The 24,245-nt window shown below is 40.8% G+C and overlaps 1 protein-coding gene across 1 annotated transcript in view; it reads left to right on the forward strand.

Moving 5' to 3' along the window:
- ANKDD1B (ankyrin repeat and death domain containing 1B) overlaps positions 1-24,245 on the forward strand; it is a 67,054-nt gene that overhangs the window by 784 nt on the left and 42,025 nt on the right. Inside the window, 4 exon segments of the mRNA XM_088023181.1 lie at positions 4,940-5,476; positions 15,189-15,279; positions 16,643-16,746; positions 19,476-19,574. Of these exon segments, the coding sequence (XP_087879307.1) occupies positions 4,940-5,476; positions 15,189-15,279; positions 16,643-16,746; positions 19,476-19,574 (831 nt within the window).

The raw sequence follows: 24,245 nt of genomic DNA on the forward strand, positions 1-24,245 counted from the left end.
TTATTTAACGGAAACATGAAGATGGGACCATTTTTCTGTTATTTTTTAAGGAACTGAAATTTTTGTCTCTTATATTTTTGTTTTCTCTTTTCTTTTCATATTTTATAACTCATTATCTAAATTTATGAAGACATAATATTTTAGAAATAGGTTAAAATAGGATCTTACACAGGCTTTGGCCAAAGTGGTAACTTGACTTGAAATAGATTGTTTAAAGTTAGATTTAGGGGCGCCTGGGTGGCTCAGTCGTTAAGCGTCTGCCTTCAGCTCAGGTCATGATCCCAGGGTCCTGGGATCGAGCCCCGCATCGGGCTCCTTGCCCAGCGGGAAGGGAAGCCTGCTTCTCCCTCTCCCACTCCCCCTACTTGTATTCCCTCTCTCGCTGTCTCTCTCTCTGTCAAATAAATAAATAAAATCTTTAAAAAAAAGTTAGATTTAATATTTATTAGCATGCCAGTTTTAGGCCTTATATTATCATATGCTATAGCAAATTCAGAATTGTAGAGCTGTGGGTCTTGATTGTGTGATTTACATATCTAAATTCTTTACAAAATTAAGTTCAGTGAAGTGCTGGTTTCATGTATTGAAAAGTTAATAGCATCATATTTAATTGTTCCTATCTTGCCTCAGATTTATTTTTATTGTGTTATTTTCATTTCAATGATTCATTTAATTGAATGTTATCATTTAGTAATATTTAATAATAATTTAAAATAAAATTGCAAGTGTTGAATTGATCTTTTAGCCAATAAAAATGGTTTCCTTACTTTTCTACTCTTTTCCCACCTCTGATTCTTTCTCTTTTATTCTCTTTCCCCAGAATTCTCTCCACATTCTTTTCTATCTGTTTTATCTAATGTACCCAACTCATCTACTTTTTATTATGATTTTGCTTTGGGGTATTTTTAGGAAATAAAGCAAAACTGCAAAGGACAAGCACCTATGATCTTACCTACTTAGAGCATCAAAATACAGGGAACCACCTGGGAGAACATATTTGTGACACATGCAAGTGGCCAAAAACTAGATCCAGAATATGTAATCCAGAAGATATAAATGACTCCTATGTTTAAGTAAGAAAAAGACAAATAGCTAGTAGAAATTTGACCAGATGACTTTAAATGTCACTTTACATAAAAGGAAATCCAAATGACCAGCAAACATGCACACATTCTCAGCCATTTTAGTAATAGGGAAATGAAAAAACCACAAAGAGGTATCATTACATCCCTACCAGATTAACAAAAATGAAAAGATCCAATGTTATTAAATTTTGGTGATGATGTGGAGCAATGTGAACTCTTCTTTGAAGACAATCACTTTGGAAAACAGTTTGCTTTTCTTCGGTAAATTTGAAGATGTGTACATTTAGCAACCCAGCAATTGCACTCCTAAATAAACACCTTTGCTGGTTATCTTCCATTTGCTCTCCAGATTTACTCTTGACCCTTGACCCTGCTTTATGTCCAGTAAGGGGCTATGGCAATGGGGGAACCACTACAGATTTCAGGGAGAAAAGATGAAGTTGGGTATTTATTCCCACATGTACCTTATTATATGATCATCTAGAGCTGGTTAGGTCCCTTGACCAAAGGTCACAAGTTTTTTATACTGTGTCCTCTCCTGTCTCTTCAGTTTTTTTTTTTTTAAGCTTTATTTATTTAATCTCTGTACCCAATGTTGGGCTCCAACTCATGACCCTAAGATCAGGAGTCACACACTCTTCCAACTGAGCCAGCCAGGTGCCCCTCTCTTCAGGTTCTGATGATCCTTTCCTTCCCTCACCCCTTCAGCCTAGGGGTGGCAACAGAGCCTTGCTGTTATTAGTTTTGGGGTGCTGCAGCATCTTTTGTGTTTCCCCACACCTTTGTAAATGGTCCTTTTTTAAAACTCATCTCAAAATATTTTTTTTCCTTCCAAAGCCCTGATATAATGTCTTGGGAAAACTACTGAACATGTTCCTTAAGAAGTATGTACAACAATGCTCTTAGCAGCACTGTAATAGCAAAAAAAGGGAAAATAAATATTAATTTAATTCTACCATTGTATATTCATGTATATTCAAGCAATAGAATTCTACACAGTGGTAAAAAGGTAGGAAATAGTTAATCAGAAAGTAGTGGGAAACTCGACTGCATAATTTGTGGTAGTGGGGGACTGCATTTGCGCTTTCCCCTGGGGAAAAAAAAGAAAAAGAAAGTAGAGGAATATCTACTAGTTAGCTCAGTGGGTTAAGCGTCTGGCTTCAGCTCAGGTCATGATCTCAGGGTCCTGGGATGGAGCCCCACATCTTGCTCCCTGCTCGGTGGGGAGTCTGCTTGTCCTCCCCCCCACTCATGCACTCTCCCGCACGCGCACTCTCTCTCAAATAAAATCTTTAAAAAAAAGGAAAGTAGATGAATATCACGAACAATCTGGAGTAAAGTAAGTCATAGATAGCAAGTCAGCATGCCATCAGCATGAATACATTTATATAAAGTTCAAAACAGTTAAAACTATTGTTTTAAGGATTTATCTGTATGAAATAAGATTATTAAGAAAAGCAAATATGTTATTGTCCTGAAAGAATAATGATTTCCTCCGTGGGGAGATAGGGAAATGTGCTTGGGGAATGTACATAGAGCTGCTGGGATGCTGACAGTGTTCTGTTTCTTGGGTGGTTGACTGCATAAAGGTTTACCATAAAACTATTCTTTAAACTGTACATATATATTTTATATACTCTTGTACATATGTGACCAAAATCATAATAAAAAGCCAGTACACAAAATTCCTGAAAATTCAACAATCTGCTCTTGCAAGCCAATACAAGCCAGCGCCCACATATCATGATTGGCATTCAAGGCCAATCAAGTCACACTGCATAGCTTATAGTTTCCTGAATAGACCAAGCTATTTCTTCCTTCTGGTATGGTGCTTGGTTGCTCCCTCTGTCCAGAATGTGCTTCCTGGGCATACACTCTCTTTTCCCACCATACACAACTATTCATCTTTCAACTCAGCCCAGGGGCCACCTTCAGGAGAGGGTCCCTGCCCTCTGGAAAAACTGGTCAGTCACTCCTTTGTGCTCCTATTTCTCTATGAGGACAATGAAACATTGCGTTATAAAGGTTTTATTACTATGGCCTTTTGGGGTGGCTTGGAAGTATTTGGAAGAAGGCTCCAAAACATACTCTTTCACCTAAGGCTAAAAAAATGCTTTTTGAGGAAATATTCCATTTTGAAAACTGTACTTGGTGCCTAGTGCTGATTTTCTTTTAAGTAATATTCCATTTTGGAAAAGTAGTGCTAAATTTGAACATACCTGGTGCTGGTAAGATTTTAGTGAACTTCACAGAACAATGGTGTTTATTTCCCAGAGCAAAAACTGTCCTTTTGTTGTATAATTAAGGGATAATCACTTTTGCTTTGTAATACAAAGCAAAACAGTTGGATTAACAGTTGTTCAAGAAAAAAAAAATGTTATTATGGTGAGTATTGGAAACATAATTCTATTTATTAAGCAAACCGTAATATTGAACTGTTCTCCTTACAAATGTGAAGTAATTTATGACAGTCTTTTCTTCTTCTTTTCTGTTAATAACAGTTTTATTTCCTCAATATTGCTCAGAGAGACAGAAGTAAATTCAGAGGCAAATAGTGTTAACTCTACTTCTAACGCCAGTTTCTTAAGTTTATTATGATTTCAAACTCAGAATACATTCATATACATAGAAATACATACATTACATGTGTGTGTATACACACACAACCTATGCCAAACCCTTGTCTATTATTGAATTCTGTCTACCCTTGTAGGACCTCTTGAAAATGCCCACTTCTGGGCGCCCGGGGGGCTCAGATGGTTAAGCGTCTGCCTTCGGCTCAGGTCATGATCCCAGTGTCCTGGGATCAAGTCCCGCATCAGGCTCCCTGCTCAGCGGGGCGCCTGCTTCTCCCTCTGCCTCTCTCTGTCTCTTATGAATAAATAAAATCTTAAAAAAAAAAGAAAATGCCCACTTATTTTCATTCCTTTTGTCAAGTCCTCATCAGTTGCCTAATCTCATCCAACACATTTCTCAGCTTTCATTAGTTTATTTCTCTTTAAACCATCTTGTGCATTTTTATAGACAATGCTTTCCTAATATTCTTAGGCGTGTGTGTGTGTGTGTGTGTGTGTGTGTGTGTGTGTGTGTGTGTATAAAAGGGTGAGTCAGTTCTGGGGTCAAATCTAGTTCCGTTTTATGAGGACTTAATTTTTTTTTCCACTCCTAGAACGTGCTAAACTTCTTTGACCTCTGAAACCATCCACAGGTGTGAGATGTGCCATGGTTTTATTTTGTTTTATAATGCATCAAACCCCCTGTGCTTGAGTGCGGTGGATTCAGGGCAGAGATCCTGGTTGTCCTTCAGTATTCTACTCTTCCTTAATATTGTTAGAATTTTAGCTAGGCACATAGTTGCCTAGAATCCTGCATTTAATCAATTTTTTTATTTCATAAACCACTAAGAAGAAAATACTACCTAAGATGGGTAGTCCAATAGGTTATGACTGGGTTAAAATGGGATACCAAGGGGGAGCCTGGGTGTCTCAGTCTGTTAAGCATCTGACTTTTGGTTTTGGTTGCGGTCATGATCTCAGGGTCCTGAGATCGATTCCCACTTGGGTCTCACGCTTACTGGGGAGCCTGCTTAAGATTGTCTCCCTCTTCCTCACCCCTCCCGCACTCATGCTCTCTCTCTCTGTCTCTTGAAACAAATCTTAAAAAAATAAAATGGGATACCAAAGTTTACACCTTCAGAGAAGAAATGAGGGTCTTACTTTATTCAAAAGAAAATTCTGGAAGCCCATTTAGAAATGATTTAATATTGAAGTTCTTATAGTGGTGGTTATAAATCCAGCCTGGACATTTCTCAAAGTTGTACGAAGAACTAAAGTGTGAGCGGGGCGTTCTCTCAGAGCGCTCTCCTTCAGGTAAAACCAAATCCGAGGACCGCGCAGGCCACACCCGCAGGTGGTCCCTCCCAGGCTGCCGAGCCGCCCGGGCAGGAGCACGGGGGCAAGCAACCCGGACACCGCAGGGAAAAGAGAGCGGCCCAGCAGTGCCTGCCGGCTCTCCACGGGCGGCGAACGAGGGCGCACGTGGACCCTGCCCCGACCATCCCGGGTCACCGGGGTGCCGCGAGGGAGCCGCTGCAAGGGGCGGCCGCGGCCGTGAAGGGCCTTGGGACAGACCTGAGGGGTGCGGCGGCCCGGCCCTGGATCCCGAAGCCGGAGGGGCCTCGAGAGGCGGCGGCGGCGGCGGCGGCACACGAGATCCGTGAGTTCCAGGAGGCGGGCTGTAGACCGCGCGGTGGCGGCGCCGGTGGGCGGATGGGGGCGGGGGCGGAGGGAGTCCGGGCCAGGCGGTGGGGGCTCGTGTGCAAGGTGCCGCCCGACCGCCTCAGGACCCCGTGGGATCTGGGCGCCCACCCCCCGCCACCGCATCACCTGTGGGTTGGTTTGCCACTTGGCAACCCCCCTCCCCAAGTTTTGACTCCGGCTGTTTTATTTCAGGTGAAACCTATATACTGTGGTTGGAAGGAAAGAGCTATTCTTTCACTTTAGGGAAGAGGGTTTTTGAAGAAATGATTAAGCCCTATTGCAAATAAGGAAGAGAGTTTCATGTGGTGTTATCTCCTATATCCTGACTCACGCGGTGACTTACTGTGTGACTTTAAATCACTTAATCTTTCTGTGCTTAGGTTTCTAAAGCATGGGGTGAGTCTTCTGTGCCTCTTTGAGAATAAACTTATAGCATAAACTGAGGCACATTGTTGAAGAGTCTTCAAAAGTTGAGAATGATTTCAAGGCTGTTAACAGAGCACTAGTCCCTTAATAATGTTCAATTAGTTCATCCATCCGTCGGTTCGTTCATCTAGAAATATTCTCAAGAGTTGACGATTTACTAGACATATTTTAGATGCGACTTAGGCAGTGGGAGCGTGACAGTCCACGTTCTGGTTTGGGTGGAGGGTTGAAAGACGCTAAAATAAGTGAGCGAATAAGTGAGGAACGTCTTTCAAGGCAGTGATAATTGCTGCGGAGGCCACATAGCCTAACCCCAGCTTACGAAGTTTTTCTCCTGTGTTTTCTTCTAAAAGGTTATAGGTTTATGTTTTACATTTACATTTATGATCTATTTTGAATTAATTTTTATATAAGGTATGAGGTTTACATCAAGGTTCGAATTTTTTCATTTGGACATCTGTTTCAACCAAATTTTGGTTTCCATTTGTTGATGCCAGTATATAGAAATATGATTGATTTTTATGTGTTGACTTCGTATCCCACAACTTTGCTAACCTCATTTATTAGTTCTCGAGCTGCTTTGTACATTCCTTTGGATTTTATACGGAGATAATCAAATTGCTTGCAACTAGACAGAGACAGTTTGATTTCTTGCCAATCTGTATGCCGTTTAATTTACTTTTACTGCTATACTGTACTGGCTAACACTTCCACACAATGTTTTAAAGAGCGAGAGTGGACATTTCTGTTTCTTCCTGAGCAAAAAAAGCTTTGAAACTTTCATGATTAAGTATGATGTTGGCTGTCAGTTTTTTGTACATGTTCTTTATCAGGTTGAGGAAGTTCCCTTCTATTGCCATGTTGCTGAGAGCGTTTTTGTTTTTGTTTTTACTCATAGATGGATGTTGAATTTTTTAAAATGCTAAAATGTTATCAATAGATCATATAGTTTTTCTTCTTTAGACTATTTGTATGATAGATTACATTGCTTGGTTTTCAAATAATGAACTAGTCTTGTATTCTCAGGATAAACCTCACTTGGTGTGTTATATTTTTTATGTATCATTGGATTTGATTTGATAATGCTTATTCAAGGAGTTTTGAATCTATGTTGATGAGGGATATTGGTTTATAGTTTTATATTACTACAATGTTTTTGGTTTTAGAATGAAGGAAATGCTGATCTCATAAGATGAGTTGGGAAGTTTTTCCTCTTGTGGTTTATGAGAGAGATGGTATAGATTTGGTGTTATTCTTTAAATGTTGGGTAGAATTCACTAGTGAAAGTATCTGGGCATGAGGACTTCTTTCTTTTTAATGCACATCTGAATGCTTTTTAAGGGCATGAAGATTTCTTTTTAGAATATTTTAAATTACAAATACCATTCCTTTAATAGTTATAGTATTATTAGGTTATCTATGTAATCTTGAATAAATTTGAATAGTTTGTGGTTTTCAAAAATTATTTCATTTCATCAAAGTTGTTGAATTTATGTTCATGGAGTTGTTCATAATATGCCTTCATTATCCTTGTATTGTCTGTTGGGACTGTAGTGCTATGTCCTCTGTCATTCCTTATATTGGTAATTTGTGTCTTCTTTCTCTCTCTCTCTCTTTTTTTTTTTTGTCAGTTTTGCTAGAAGTTTACTGATTTTATTGGTATGTTCAAAGAACCAGCTTTTGTTTTCATTGATTTTTTTTCTGTTGTTTATCTCTTTTCAATTTCACTGATTACTGCTTTTACTTTTGGTATCTTTCTTCTCTCTGCTTGATTTAGGTTTATTTTCCTTTTTGGTTTTTCCTTTCTTTTTTTAAGATTTATTTATTTTAGAGAGAGAGCGCATGTATGTGGGCAGGGGGTAGGGGCAGAGAGAGAGGAGAGAGAATCTCAAGCAGACTCCCCGCTGAGTGCAGAGCCCAGCATAGGGTTCCATCCTAGTAACCTGACATCATGACCTGAGCCAAAATCAAGAGTCAGTCATTTAACCGACTGAGACACCCAGGTGCCCCAGGTTTTTACTTTCTTAGGGTAGGAGCTTAGATTACTGATTTGAGACTTTCTTTTCTAATAATTTAATGCTATGAATTCCTCTCTTAGCTTGGCTTTAGCTGCATCCCACACATTTTGATATATTTTATTTTCATTCAGTTCAAAGTATTTTCTAATTTCTCTGGGTTTTCCTCTTTGATACGTGGTTCGTGTGTGTGTGTGTGTGTGTGTGTGTGTTTATGTTGGAAGTTTTGATAGTGCTGGGCATAATACCTTCCCTCTTGGCTATATTGTTCTGGGGGTGGATAGTGGCTTCCCAACCCTTCCATTCATCCATCTAACAAATATTTATTGAACACCTACTAACACTCAGAACTGGAGTTATTTCAGCTTCCTCTTTGTATTCTGGTGAAGGAAACAGATAGTGAGCAAATAAGCAAATATATATGTATTACAAAGTCAAGTAATATCAAGTGATATGAAGAAAAAAAATGAAGTAGGGTACAGGGGCAGAGAACAACAGGAGAAAGGGGATTGGGTGGTCAGATACGATTTTTTAGAAGTGGTACCAGTTGAGCAGAGACCTGAATGAAATGCAAGAGGGAGCTGGGCCTTGTTTTTCTTTTTCTTTTCTTTCTGTTTTTTTTTTTTTTTTAGACTGTATTTATTTATTTGAGAGAGAGAGATCACAAGCAGGGAGGAGGGGCAGAGAGAGAAGCAGGCTCTCCACTGAGCAGAGATCCCGATGTGGCTCTCCATCCCAGGACCCTGGAATCTTGAGCCGGAGGCAGATGCTCAACTGACTGAGCCACCCAGGCACCCAGGGCCTTGTTTTTCTACGTCAGCATGGTCTCCTCCTGTTCTGGTCCTTTTACTTCATACTTGCCCAGCTCCTGAAGGTATTGGAGTTTTTGACCCCTAAAAGTTTAAGTGAATGATTCAACTCTGTGTAACCTGTTGTTTTGGGCTGAACATTTATCTTCATCTTAAACATTTCAAAAAAAAAAAAGAGACATATATAGTAAAGTAATCTAAATGTTATTTAATCAAGCTGAAAATTGATATGCTTATTATTTGTCTAGATTATTTTTTTAAATCTGTCACTTACTAGCTAGAAGGTAGACAGTGGTATGTTGGTAAATGTTTGATTACCAGCTCTGGGGGTGGGGTGGGGTGGAGTGGGGGGGAATGAGTTCTGATTTGTAGTATTTTCCCGTTTCCTTTGTGTAGTACTTTCACCATGACTGATTTAAAGCTACAGTATCATTGGACACAGTTGGGAAGAGCTACAGCCAGTTCTTATTAGTCTGTACAAACTGGCTTCTTCACACTGCCAAAGGTAGTTTTATAATCTCCATTTACATTTGAACGTAAACATTCAGAATTGTTACAAGATAACTCAGTAAATTGTGGGCAAGTCTGCAAACATTTTGAAGCCTAGGGATTCTGATGCAATTGGCTTGGGTTGAAGAACTTGGCATCAATTTTTTTTTAAGGGATTCAATTGATTTTATTGTGAAGCCAGAGCTAAGAACCATTGATTTAGTGGATTAAGAATCTTGTATGATGGGGCACCTGGCTGGCTCAGTCATTAGGCATCTGCCTTCAGCTCAGGTCATGATCCCAGGGTCCTGGGATCGAGCCCCGCATCGGGCTCCCTGCTCAGCAGGAAGCCTACTTCTCCCTCTCCCACTCCCCCTGCTTGTGTTCCCTCTCTCGCTGTGTCTCTCTCTGTCAAATAAATAAATAAAATCTTAAAAAAAAAAAAAAAGAATCTTGTACGGTGCTTCCCAGTTGTCTTAGAAGCTCCTTCAAAATTACTTTTTCTTATAGATGTGGTAGACAAGGGACAAGATATTTGACTTCAGGGAAGGAATAGAATCCACGTGTCATATTTCAGGACACCACAAGGTCTTGATTTACCATGGGACGTACCCAGGAGGGAAAAGACCAGGAACTAGAACTATACTCCCATTGGATTAATATAGAGGGACAAAGAGCTGGGGTCAGGGCTATGTGGGAATGAGGAGAGAGTTGAAAGAAGTCTAGTCTAACTGACAGAATGCATTAGCTAAAGCATGTGACAGTGGGCAGTTTGAATCTCCACTGCAGTAGTAGACTCTCATGCTGACACCCTGGACACTTGCTGTGATTGAAAGCTTGGGGTTTGGATTCAGGCTGCCTGGGATAGTTCTATTATTTATGATCTTTAAGAAATGAGCAAGTGGTTTAGCTTTTCTAAGTCTCATTTTCCTCATCTGTAAGATGGGGGTGATAATGTCTACTCCATCAGGTTGTTAATTTCATAAAAACCCCACTGTGCTCGGACATTTAGAGATCAAGTAGAAGAGGAAGAGCCAATAAAAGAGACTGGAAAGCAGCAGGTAGTCTATCAGAAGCCTGAAGAAGAATGTTACAAGGAAAGTATGGCCCTCTGTCAAATCTGCCAAGAGTTTAATGCACACAAAGAGAAGCGATGACTGGGCTTTTTGGCAAGGTGGAGTGATCCTGATAAGCGCAGATTCAGTGAAGTGATGGGAATGAGGTCTGATTAGCACGGAGGTGAGATGAAACTGTGAGGTGAGGAAGGATAGACATCAATTATAGAACACTTATAAGAGTTTTGGGGGAAATGGTAGGTTGAGAAATGGAGTGGCATTTGGAAAGGATGTGAAGTTAAGAGAGTTTTTTTCCACTGGAGTATTATAGTGTCTCTGTATATGTTGAAGGGAATGGTCCCCTGGAGAGAGATTAAATGATGCAGAGGAAAATGTGACAATTTCCAGGAGATTGATACATGAAATAATTGAAAAGATGAGAAGGGTGGGATCCAGTGCTCAAATGGAGGAGTTGGCCTTGGCTAGGTGTGGGGATGCTTCATTGACTATAATAATAGTAAAAGCAGAGAGTGTGTATAAAAGTAGGTAGGTAGGTTGGTGGACTTAGTGGTTGGAAAATAAGGGAGTTACTATCTGATTGCTTATGTTTTCTGTAGGCAATATTATCAATTGAGAATTGGATGTTGGTGATCATGGAAACTAAATTAGGTACATTAGTAGATTGTGATATTTGAAAAGAAAGGAAAAGTCATGGAATTGAAGAATGGAAGGCTAGGGAAATGAAGTAGGATTCCTGTGACGAGATTGTACTTGAGATTAGTGGGTAAGAATTTAGGAGTATGGAGGTGACTGGGTGGCTCAGTTGATTAAGTGTCCGACTCTTGATTTTGGCCCAGGTCATGATCTCAAGGTCATGGAATTGAGCCCTGCATCAGGCTCTGCACTTGGTGTGGAGTCTGCTTGAGATTCTCTCTCTCCCTCCCCCCCCACTCCCTCTGCTTGTGCACGCATGTGTGGGCTCTCTTTCTCTCTAAAATAAATAAATAGATCATTATGTAAAAGAATTTAAGAGTATGTTAGTTATATGCAGTATGTTAGTCTCTGTAGTCAGGGTAGACTAGCTTTTCCTGCAGCAGCAAATAACACCTAAATCTGAGTGACTGAATATAATCAAGATCTCCTTCTTGCTCAGACAACATGTCTAACAGGAGGGTCCCTGCTCTGCCTAGCTTCTCAGGAAACTGTGTGTCAAGAAGTGTAAAGAGACCAGAGCACTTGGGTGGCTCAGTCAGTTAGGTGTTTACCTTTGGCTCAGGTCATGATCCTGGGGTCCTGAGATCGAGCCCCGTGTCGGGCTCCCTGCTCTGGGGGGAGCCGCTTCTCCCTTTCCCTCTGCCCCTCCCCCCAGGCTTGTTCTCTCTCTCAAATAAATAAAATCTCTAAAAAAAAAAAAAAAAAGTAAGAAGAGGCCATTTACTCTACTTGCAAGCTAACAAGTTAGCCAACCATGGTATCATGGACATCACGGACACTAGCAGAAGACACTTCTGGATCAGACACAGGGGACTTTAGTACTCACAGGAGGAGCGGTAGCCAGAGTGTCCACATTTGTGTAGATTCCCCAAGTCCCCGTTCCACAGGGAGATGCTAAGCGCACCAAGTGGCACCTGCATAAGCTGTGAGTTGTGTTATGGACGAATCCTGCACTTAGGGAACCCAAACCTTTTCTCTTGGGCCAGAAGCATGCCTTACTCTCTCTATGTTTTAAAGCAAGCCATAAGCAAACTAGCCCCTTGCTCCAAAGGAGGATATTAGCTCTCTTTTTTGACACAGTTGACTGTGCCAACATCCTGGAAAAGATGGTCTAGAACAAAAGCAGTCAGTGCTTCTGCTTATAAGTTGTACAGAAATGGGGGTGCCTGAGTGGCTCAGTCAGTTAAGCATCTGCCTTTGGCTCAGGTCATGATCCTGGGGTCCTGGGCCCCTTGTATTAGTTTGCTAGGGATGCTGTAATAAAGTAAGCTGGTTGGCTTAAACAAAAAAATTTGTCTCAGTTTTTGAGTCTAGAAACCCTAGATCAAGGGGTCGGCGGAGTTAGTTTCCCCTGAGGCCTTGTTCCTTGGTTTTTAGATGGCCATCTCCTCCCAGTGTCTCCACGTGGTCTTTCCTGTATCATATCTGTATCCAAATTTCCTCTAAGGACACCAGTCATATTGGATTAGAGCCCATCCTAATGACCTCATTTTAATTACCTCTTGAACGATCCTATCACCAAATATAGTCACATTTTAAGGTACTATGGGTTAGAGCTTCAACATGTAAATTTTGAAGGATTACAATCCAGCTACAACACTGCAACATTTAAACACATGGCTTCCAGGGTTGATAAAATGGGAAGAGAGCACCTGGAAGGTGACACGGGAGCTTTTCACCAACTCTGGCCCAAGGAACATACCATCACTTCTGCTTTCAGTACAGGGGACGGACCTCATCTAAACTGCAGCCAGACTGGGATGTGTTTGTATCCATGCACTCAGATAGGAGGGGAAAACCAGATGTCGATGAGCACTAGCCATGTCTCCCACAGCACAGTTGTGTGTTTCTCTCCAGTACTCTTCAGCTGTTCAGGTGCAGAAACGGAACAGATAGCAGGTGGGTTTAGTCTCAGAATTAGGATTCTGCCAGCTAGTCTGATGAGGAAAGAGAGTGGCAAGGGAGGTAAAGGTGTTTGTGTAGAAGGGATTTCAGAGGTGGACTATAGGATCTAAACTGGGTAAGGAGTGGAGTAAGGGAATAAGGGATGTTTATATGAAAAGCTGGTAAGAACAGTAGATTGGAGGACTCGATGAGGTTGTAGAATTTCAGGACTGGGAGAATTAGAACAGGTAAGTTGGATGGATGAGGTGGTGGTCAGACGATGGGATTTTGGGGGGGCATTTCCTTTTTTATTTAAATTCAATTAATTAACATATAGTGTATTATTAGTTTCAGAGGTAGAGTTCAGTGATTCATCAGTTGCATAAAACACCCAGTGCTCATTCCATCATGTGCCCTCCTTCATGCCCATCACCCAGTTACCCCATCCCCCTCACCTCCCCTACAGCAACCCTCAGTGTCTTTCCTATGCTTAAGTGTCTCTTATGGTTTGTCTCCTCTCTGATTTCGTCTTGTTTTATTCTTCCCAGGTTTTTTTTTTTTTTTTTTTTTTTACTAACCAGAATCATGCTCTATGTATTGTTCTTTGATGTGCTTGTTGGAGATGTTCTTAGCCTAGCACACTCCTTTTATCCATTCTGTATTCCACAGAAATAGTGTCACTGTTTGGGTTCCTTCATTCTGCTGTTATAATTATACCTACTTTTGTGCACAAACTAGAGCACCGGGGCTGGAATTTGAGGGGAAGAGTGCCAGTTTGAGCCCTTGGCAATCTGAAGTGAAGGCGTGTTGACTTGGCATTGAGCAGGTGGCAGGCCGTGCATGCTGACTTGGGCAGGAGGGCGGCTGGACTGTGAATTTTGGACCCAAAGGCCAATGGCATCATGTGTGACAGGGACGTGGCTGGTTTTGCTTTTAACTTTTGTTTTTCTGGGAAACTCTCTCTCTCCTTCTATTCTAAATGAAAGCCTTGCTGGATAGAGTATTCTTGACTGTAGATTTTTTCCTTTTAGCAGTTGGAATTTATCATGCCGCTCCCTTCGGGCCTGCATAGTTTCTGCTGAAAAACCCACTGATAGCCTTATGGGGTATCCCTTGTATGTCATTGCTTTCCTTTCTCTTGCTGCTTTTAAAATTCTCTCTTTATCACTACTTTTGGCCATCTTATTTACTTTGTGTCCTGGTGCAGACCTCTTTGGGTTGGTTTTGTTTGGGGGTCTCTGTGCTTCCTGGATTTGGATTTTTCTTTCCTTCCCCAGATTCAGGAAGTTTTTAGCTATTATTTCTTCAGACAAATCTTCTGCCCCCTTTTCTCGCTCTTCTCCTTCTGGGATCCCTATCATACGACTATCACACTTGACAGTGTCGCTGAGTTCCCTGGGTCTATTCTCATTTTGTGTATTTTTTTCCCCTCTCATCTGCTCAGCTTGATTACTTTCCATTACTCTGTCCTCCAGGTGGCTGATCTGTTCTTCTACTTCCTCTTGTTTGCTATTTATTTGAGGTGGTCTATTTTTATTTCCATTTAGTGAGTCTAATAGCTCTAATTGGTTCTTTTTTATGTCTCCTATCTCTTGATGGAGAGTCTCATGGAAGTTTTGCACTCTTTTCTCAAGTCTGGTGAGGATCTTTATGAGCATTACTTTAAATTCTCTATCAGACAGATTAGTTATCTCTGTTTCCCTTAGGTCTCCTGCTCTGATTTTGTTCTGCTCTTTCATTTGGGACATATTCCTCTGTCTCCTCATTCTGTCTATTGCTGTGTCTGTTTCTATGTGCTAGGGAAGTCAGCTACATCTCCTGCACTTGAAAGTAGTGGCTTTATGAAGAAGAGGTCCTGCAGCGTAACGTCTCTTTTTCACTAGAAAATGTGCTTCAGGAGGTGTCTCCTATGTGTGTTGCTACAGGGGTGTCCTACCATTGTGGCTGGGATGTGTTTGCCTTCAGTCCAGCCTGTGATGGCACTCTGCCTGTTGTGGGCAGAGTCTGGTGCCTGTGGTGTTAGTGGGCTGGTCCTGGGCTGCCTTGGGCTTGAGTTGAGTCAAACCAGGTGTTCGCCAGAGATGAAGTAGCACCAAACTGCAGGCACTTTCCCTGTATTGTCCCCTGAGAAGCTTTTGTTGATGGGTGGGGCCTGTAGTCAGACCAGCTGCCTGCCCCCAGCCCACTGCTGGGGTCACAGTCAGACTGATGTGTGGTTGTCTTCCCCTCTCCCTGGAGCAGGACTCACTTTGGAGTAGTGCTGACCCTTGTCTGGGCTGCGTGCACACTACTGGGCTTGTGGCACTGCTTTGATGGGATCTTGTGAAGAACGATCGGAGTGGGTGGATCTGCTTCTCTGTGGCCTCTTGTCTATGCCAGGCTGCGGAGAGTCTGTTCTGCCAGTTTTCGGGCTGCTTTCTGGGTTATTTATGACGATGTGGGTGGTCTGTAGGCAGCCACATGGCAAGGCATGAGCCCAAGGCCCTCCTACTCCACCATCTTCCCAGCAGCCTCAGACAATGGGATTCTTGAAGATGTCAGAGGTAATGTAGTTTTTGATGATGATGTCAAAAGAATGACCCTGGGGTGCCTGGGTGGCTCAGTCATTAAGCGTCTGCCTTCTTCTAAGGTCATGATTCCAGGGTCCTGGGATCAAGCCCTGCATCAGGCTCCCTGCTCGGCGGGAAGCCTGCTTCTCCCCCTCCCACTCCCCTTGCTTGTGTTCCCTCTCTGCTGTGTCTCTCTCTGTCAAATAAACAAATAAAATCTTAAAAAAAAAAAAAAGTATGACCCTGAAATTGGGTGGCTGAGATCAGGTGGAACGAAAGATTATTCTACATGAGGGAGTCAGAGAACTGGGAGACCAGAGTATGGGATTTGTCATCTGTGTGGATGTTGAAGTCACTTAGAGTGGGGCCCACAGGAGGGTTAGAAGGCAAGAGGGGGATCCAGGTGAGAGAATGAATGTGTATTTCCCCCATGAAGATACTCTCGGTCTTTGATTAGACTTGGTAGTATTCTAGAGTCTTTGGCAGATTATATTTTCATTATTATTATTGGGAAACTACTTGGCAACTCATCCACAAAACCTCTTAGGGGGCTTTCTTTTTAGAGATGGCCTGTTGCTGATTTCAGATCATTCCAATTCTGACTTTATCCTCCTAAGAGACCCTACATATTAAAAATACTCAATAATACTTTCAGATCATTCCAATTCTGACTTTATGTCCCCTGAGAGATCCCGAGTTCTCCTGCATATTAAAAATACTCAATAAATCCTAAAATCTTCTCTAGGCTAGTTAATAAAACCTGCCACCTGAATGTGTATATGTGTTTAATATGTAATGTTTATAGTAGGTATGAATCTACTTTTATCTCTTTTTATATAAATGAAAATAAAACATGTTTATCCCTTTAGCCTTTGTATATGTTTATATGATGTGCTACATTTTAATGATTTGTTTCTGCTGGCCGGGCATCTGCAGTGGGTTCTGCAGACAACAATTTTATCTCTGTAAACTTGTATGGAGCATTTGGGCTCCTGCCTGTCTAATCTTATACAGACATCATTAAAAAAAACCGCAAGTCCATGGCCACCCTCCGACCTCCTAGAGGCAGATACTACATTGCTGACTTCAGGGTGGTCCTTGGAAATGATGTTTTGTTTTGGACCAGGAATATTTTTAAGGGTGTGAAAACATTTGCATTGTGAGCCTCAAGTGAAATCTTGATAATACAGCTCTGTAAAATATTGATGCAAATTTCCTATGTTCAGATTGGCAGAATGTGAAAGGCTCAAGGCTGTTGTGTCGTTTTTAAAGTCACCAGGTTTGCCACGTGAGGTTTGCCTTTTTTTTCTTCACCCCCCCCAAATTCCTTCCGTCATGCTTGCTTGCTTTCTTTCAGTACTGCCAAATCAGAGAAGCTTTCACAATGCTGCAAAAAGCAATAATTTGGATCTTATGGAGAAGCTGTTTGAAAAGAAGGTTAACATTAATGCTGTGAACAATGTGAGTAGAAGTCACAGATGTGACAAGTGAGTACTCTAAGGGTGGTTTGGATTTACACAGTCCAACTGAAATAATAATAAAAATAAAAATGATTGTGCTGGATGAGGTGAGGGAGAGCTCTGTTGTTGGTAATTCCAGAATGTGTAAGCTAAAGGTGGAATCAAGCAGAGGAATATATAATCTTATCAGAGGGGAAATATATAGTCACTATGTGCATCTGTGCAAAGTCTGTGGGTAGGCAGTAAAGCCAGTTGTCAAGGTTATGGGCCTGGACTTGATCCTGGATTGCAGCCTTTGGATCACTGGCCTCACACATTCTGGAAAGGCAGAACATCTTTTGCTTCACAGTTTCGTCACTGCTTTCTCTCCAGGGATGTCCTTTGTTGTTTGGCCTTCCAAATTTAAAATCCAAAGGAGCATGGGTTTGTATTTTATCGCTTTTGAAATATAGTGCCTTTGCATGTCGGACACTGGGGCCTTTTCTAAAGCTTGGCTCTTACTTTATTGTTCTTCAAGTGTCTGGGTTTAGGAGAGAAGTCTACTGCTAGAAATATGAATTTCCTACTGCTTCGTTTTGTAGAGATTTCCTGACAGCTTTTCGGGGCAAGGTTTATCAAAGTAGACAGGTTTAGGGCTGTGTTAATTGCCTAGGACAATCTGTGCAGTGGATCAAAGAGGAGATAACAGAGGTGGATTTAATGCTAAATGAAGCAGAAGCTTTAGTGTCCTTACTGGTACAGACCCCTTCCAAGGCATGGGGGAGGGCTCTAGCAATGTATTCTCATGCTTATATGGTTTTGTAAAATCTAAAAAAGTAAGAAACTTTAATTGCCATCAGTTCAGCTTTTTGACTCTGGCTTTAAAGAGGGCTCTCTAGAGAGTGTAGACTACGTTTCACAACACGTAGATCTGTCCCAGACAGTGACGTCATATGAATTGAAGTCATGCATCATATGCAGTGGAAAGATATTTACTGGTTGTGCATATGTATATGGAAATTTATGTGTCTGTGTGTATATTGTATGCATGTGTATCTCTGATATGGTTATATATAATATTCATTGTCCGTAGGTATCCTAGAAAGAGTAGAAAAATAACAAAGTTTTGCAGGATATCAATTTTAGGAACCAAACAAAAACAAAAACAAAAAAAAAGGAAATGAATCAGAAAGGAAAGAAAGAAGCGAGCAGGGGCCTTTGCAAGTAATATCTAGATAAATTGTTGAGTAAGTAAAGCAATAATCATTTTTCCAAGTAGCAGGAAATAGATTCTCTAATGTACTTTTATAATAATTAAAAATTTTTTCACATAAGACTTTCTGATATTTTTAAAAATATTTTATTTATTTGAGAGAGAAAGAGCACAGAGGGAGAGTGAGAGGGAGAAGCAGACCCCCCCCCCGCCCCCACTGAGCAGGGAGCCCAATGTGGGGCTCCATCCCAGGACCCTGAGATCATGACCTGAGCCAAAGGCAGACATTTAACCAACTGAGCCACCCAGGTGCTCCAAGAAATTCTGATAATTTTAAACCATATTCTTATGTTAAAGTAGTTAAAAAGATTTAATGCTAAATGAAGCATGATTTAGGAGACAATCAGGGCATTTTAACTTATGGTCACTGTGGCAAGTTACCAACTCTCAATGAACTGTATTATACTTTCTAATGACATCTCTTTTAGTCCCATTTACAGCAATTTGTTTACATGGTTACTTGTAGAGTTCCTTAAAATCTGTGATGATAGAGATGAAAAAATATTTATAAGTGGTTTTATTGAATTATCTTGGATGCTGTTTTGGCTTGACATACCAGAACACAACTCTAAATTGCAGACAATGTCAGGATAACTCATGCTTTGTCAAACTCCAGTTTATCATCAGTTTAGCTACCAAGGATATCAGATATTTAATTTTTGCAATACTTTATTCGAAACAAAGGAGGAAATCCATGTGCAGGCACCTTCTTTGGAAGCAAAAACAGTGTCTAGAATATGGGAAATATGACATGTGTTTTACTTACAAGCAAAACATCTCTTCTCTGAAACAATGAACTGTCTCTGGACATCCCAGGAGCACCTTGTTGGCTTTCCTTTGAAGCAACAGATAGTCATAGCTTTCTTTTTCTGTGTCTGCATCGTTCTTTTCTTTTCTTTTCTTTTGTCTTCTCTTTCTTTCTTTCATTCTGAAGCAGTATGTTTCAGTAAAATAAACTACAAAAAATTATAGAAGGAAGACCATATACGGGGTTGAATATCTAGGAAAATTTTTGTTTTGCATTATCAATATATTCTAAGCAGAAAAAAATTGCTGTTATTAATAATTGCATATGGGAGAAAATACAACTTTTGCTTTTTATTTTTATTTATTTATTTTTAAAGATTTCATTTATTTGAGTGAGAGAAAGAGAAAACACATGTGGGAAAGGGGCAGAGGGAGAGGGAGAGGGACAAGCAGACACCCTGCTGAGCACAGAGCCTGATGCAGGGCTCGGTCCCAGGACCCTGAGATCATGACCCAAGCTGAAGTCAGACGTTTAACGGACTGAGTTATCCAGGCACCCCTACAACTTTTACTTTTTTTAATTGAAATCCATTACACTGTTACAATCAATCATGGGTTATGCCATGCACATATAAACATATGATAGAAAAGTATGACCGTTTAAGACACAGGAATCATAAAGAGGCTAAATAGCAATTAGATGACTGAAAACACAAATTATGTTTCTTCAGATGAACCGCAAAGCCTTGCATTTTGCAGTGGGGGCAAATAATTTATCTGCGCTGGATTTCTTGCTTAATCACAAGGCAAGAGTGGATATTGCTGATAAGGTAAGCTCCTCTTCATTTGGTAGAATGGATTGGAGCATAACCAGTGTATGGGGAAAATCTGGTCACTTCAGTTATCTTTTTTTCACATACACACAGAATATTTCCACATTCAGTTTTCACTTTGGAAAGATCTCTTATTTGGTAACTAAATTGTTTACCTATTACTTGTAGGACTTAGGCTTTTGCTAATTTTCTCATATTGACCTTATGGCCAGTAATATGCATTTGTAAGAATAAGGTGGTTGCCCATAGTATAATTTGGGACATGGGGGACAGAAGCTAACTGGCCTCATGGACATTAAATCTTGACTTTGCTGTGTGAACTCTAATAAAGCTTATTAAGTACGTACTATGTACTGGGCACCAGTCTTAGGACTTTGATACTGAGTGCCCAACCTTGTCTCCCAACCTTGTGAGAAAAGTGTTACTAAAAATACACAGTTTTCATAGGAAGAGCCTAAGACAGAGAAGTTGAATATCTTGCCCAATAATTACATCTAAGAAGGGGTGAAGGCAGGATTTGAACCAAGTTTACCTGGTTCCAAAGACCATGCTGTTAGCCCTAAAGCAGCTTAACTATTTGTCTGCCTTGATATCAAAACCCACCCTAAGGATTTTCTCCCTACTTTTCCCAACTTCACTTACTACTTTATCATGGCGCAAGAAAACCACTTGGGCTGGATATACCCAATATCACATTCATCATCTCCAGTTGCAATGAAAGATGATGGTCTTGATTTTTAGAATCCTATGGACTGTGGCTCCTGGTTCTTAGTTAACCAAATGGGCCATTGTTCCTAAAGTGTTCTGAAGGTTTTCACAGAGCTATTCTATTTTCTGTCTGGATTGACTCATTGGAAGATAAAACTCAGCCCTGCTTTACTTTCATTCTTCCAGGTCCTGGGTTTAGTATGTGCTTAGTAAATCTTTGGAAGATGAGTAAATGAAGTCAGATCAAACCAGCTGGTCATATTGTTGGTTTTGTTGGTGTAGACATGGCCTAGACATGATAATGATGAAATTTTTTTTTGTTTTACGAGGGGAGCACATCCTTCTCTGTTTTATTCCTCTGAGATTGGTAGGCAAGTCAATTGATATGTAATAGAATCAGAATGAAGAAGTACCCCTTACTAAAAATTGGCACTGAAAGCACTCCAATTTTGTGAGGGTAATAAGTTGTATTATGGTTATTGTACTTAACATGTTGTTTGGGTCTGGAGATTCTTATTTGATTATTTTGCAATGTTAGCCTGCAAAAGATGACTTGGTAATAGACCTGATTGCCAAGAGTCTATTCTTAATTTTGACGTTGAAACCCTGATACAGTAACTTTTTATTTTAATTTTTAAATTGACCGTACAATTTTCTTTCTTTTTGGTGTACAGTTATATGAATTTTAATGTATGTGTAGATTCATGTAATCACCAGCATAATCAACATACAGAACAATTGCATCACCCAGAAAATATCCTCATGCTGCATCTTTGTAGTCAAACCCTTACCCACCCTGGAAACCACTGATCTCTGCTCCATCTCCATAATTTTGCCTTTTTAAGAATGCCATATAAATGATGTCATGTAGCATATAACATTTTGACACTGGCTTCTTTCACTCAGCAAAATCTCTCTGAGATTCATTCACATTGTATGTATCAATAATTCCTCCCTTTTTGTTGCTGAATAGTATTTTAGTATATAGATGTGCCACAAGTTTATTTATGCACTCACCTGTTGAAGGATGTTAGAGTTGTTTCAGTTTTTGACTATTACAATTAAGCTGCTATCCCTTTCACGAAGATAGCGCCAAAGGCTAAGAAGGAAGCCCCTGCACCTCCCAAAGGTGAATCCAAAGCAAAGAATTTGAAGGCCAAGAAAGCAGTGCTGAAAGGCATGCACAGTCACACAAAAAAAGATGATCTGCACATCAACTACCTTCTGATGGCCCACGACACTGCATTTCCGAAGGAAGCCCAAATATCCTCGAAAGAGTGCCCCCAGGAGAAACAGGCTTGACTGCTATGTCATCATCAGGTTCCCCCTAACTACTGAGTCAGCCATGAAGAAAACAGAAGAGAACAACACACTTGGGTTCATTGTGGATGTTAAGGCCAACAAGCACCAGATCAAACAGGCTGTGAAGAAGCTCTATGACATGGATGTGGCCAAGGTCAACACCTTGATCAGGCCTGATGGAGAGAAGAAGGCATATGTTCAACTGGCTCCTGACTATGATGCTTTGGATGTTGCCAATAAAATTGGGATCATCTGGGCACCTGAGTGGCTCAGTTGGTTAAGCGACTGCCTTCGGCTCAGGGCATGATCCTGGAGTCCCGGGATCAAGTCCTGCATCGGACTCACTGCTCAGCAGGGAGTCTGCTTCTCCCTTGGACCCTCCCACCCTCATGCTCTCTCTCTATCTCATTCTCTCTCTCAAATAAATAAATAAAATCTTAAAAAAAATTGGGATCATCTAAACTGAGTCCAGCTGGCTAAATCTAAATGTAAATTTTTATACAAACAACAACAAAATGAATAAAGTTGCTATCAACATTTGTGTACCAGTTTTATGTAGGCGTAAGTTTTCATTTCTCTAGTATAAAGCCCTAGGAGTGAGATTACTGGGTCATGTAGTAAGCTGTATACAAGAAGCTGCCAGACTATTTTCTGTAGTGGCTGTGCCTTGCATTCCCAGCAGCAGTGTAACAGAACTCCATTGTTCTACATCCTCATCAGCTCTTCTAGCTTTCATTTTTTTCTCCTCAATGTTTGCCTTTCTAATGGATGTGTATTGGCATTTCTTTGTGATTTTAATTTGCATTTCTTTAATGGCTAATGATACTGAGCATCTTTCTTGTGTTATTTACCATTTGTATATTTTCTTTGGTGATGTGTCTATTCAAATTTTTTGAGTACTTTTTTTAATAGAGTTGTTTGTTTTCTTACTGTTTGGTTTTGAGAGCTCTTTATATATTCCAGATACAAGTCCTTTGTTAGACCTGTGATTTGCAAGTATTTTCTCACACTCTGTAGCTTAGCTTTTTCACAGAGCAAAAGTTTTAAATTTTGATGAATTCCAACTTATCTGTATTTTAAATCTTTTTTAAAAAGGATTTTATTTATTTGACATAGAGAGAGAGAGTACAAGCAGAGGGAGAGGGAGAAGCAGGCTCCCCACTGAGCAGGGAGCCCAATGTGGGGCTCGATCCCAGGACCATGAGATCATGACCTGAGCTGAAGGCAGCCGCTGAACAGACTGAGCCACCCAGGCACCCCCCAACTTACCTGTATTTTAAAAATGAATCTAGGTGTTGTGTTATATCTAAGAAAGACTTGCCTAATGTGTCATGAAGATTTTCTCATATTTTTCTTGTAAAATGTTTAGAGTTGTGTGTTTTACATTTAGATCTATTGTCCATTTTGAGTTATTTTAAGTATAAAGTATGAGGAATAGGTCAAGGTTCTTTTTTTTCTTGCAGAGGGATGACCAGTTTCTTCATCATTTGACACCAGTGTCACTTCAGGTTTCAGCACTTTTGCAGTGCTCTTTGGACCTGCCCCACGGGTCCAGTCTGAGACCTGGGCAGTGGTCTGCCCCATAGTTCAGCATTCCAGGCCTTTGTCATGCTGTGTAGGGTCTGGTCCATGTACGGATCGGAGTGAGGCCTCACACACAACTTTATGGGCTTACTTTCTCAAGCTTCCACCTCTCCAGCCTCATCACCCCCACATTCCCCGGCTCCAGGGCCCCTCCTCCCCTTTTCCTGGTGTTCTGACTAGAAAGTCAAGGGGGTGGTCTCTGAGCTCGGCTATGTACTTCCCATGATTAGGTCTGCCTCTGGGACTGAGGGAGAAAAATAAGCAACATGGGTCCCACCCCACCCACTCTTATGACCACAGTTCCTTTGGTCCGAGAGGATTTCTCTGTCAGTTTTAGGTGCTTGCCCACTTAGTGCTGTTGCTGTCCCTTCTACCACAGGGTTCCAGCTTTGGGAGTGAGGCTTGCCTGGAACAGGACCAGAAGAGAATAGAGAAACAGTATTTCCCCTACTTTCTCTGTCTTGCTCCTTAGCCCAGAAAGAGAGGGCTTCTCTTGGAGTTCTTTCTGTCTGTGCCCAGAGCACACTTCTGTGACTTATACTGCCTTGAGTTCAAGCTGGAAGATATGGAAGGAAAAAAACAAAAACCAAATCAGGAAACCCTCTTTGTTTATATTTTTTAGTTTTGGTTTACTTCCCAATCTACCTGCTACCATTTACTTCTCAGAGTCCTCAAATAGCTACTCCATGCATTTTGTCTGGAGATTTCAGTCACATCTGGTGAGAGAGACAGTGTACTTACTCCATCGTACCCAAGACCATAATCCCAAATCTTTAACATACTAAAAAGTGGAAGGAATTGTACAATGAACACTTACACATCCATTGCCCAGGTTGATAGCATCTTTTCTTTTACACAGCATGTCTGAGGATCACCATGTTTCTAATATATTAAATACACTACTGGTTTCTGTCAGAGTGTAAGTCAGTTATTCCTGAAATGATGAAGAGATGTTCTAACGACTTATTCTTTTTGAGGCTTTTCCAAACATACATTTGGAAGCTAGCATCAACTTTTTTGTAATTTGGTCTTGTGAGATTGAAATGCTGTCAGATGGGAAATATGGTATTAGTA

The sequence above is a fragment of the Eumetopias jubatus genome, unplaced genomic scaffold (assembly GCF_037043125.1).
Source record: "Eumetopias jubatus isolate StellerSeaLion01/CBP00866 unplaced genomic scaffold, mEumJub1_p1.0 scaffold_5, whole genome shotgun sequence".
NCBI classification, from domain to species: domain Eukaryota; kingdom Metazoa; phylum Chordata; class Mammalia; order Carnivora; family Otariidae; genus Eumetopias; species Eumetopias jubatus.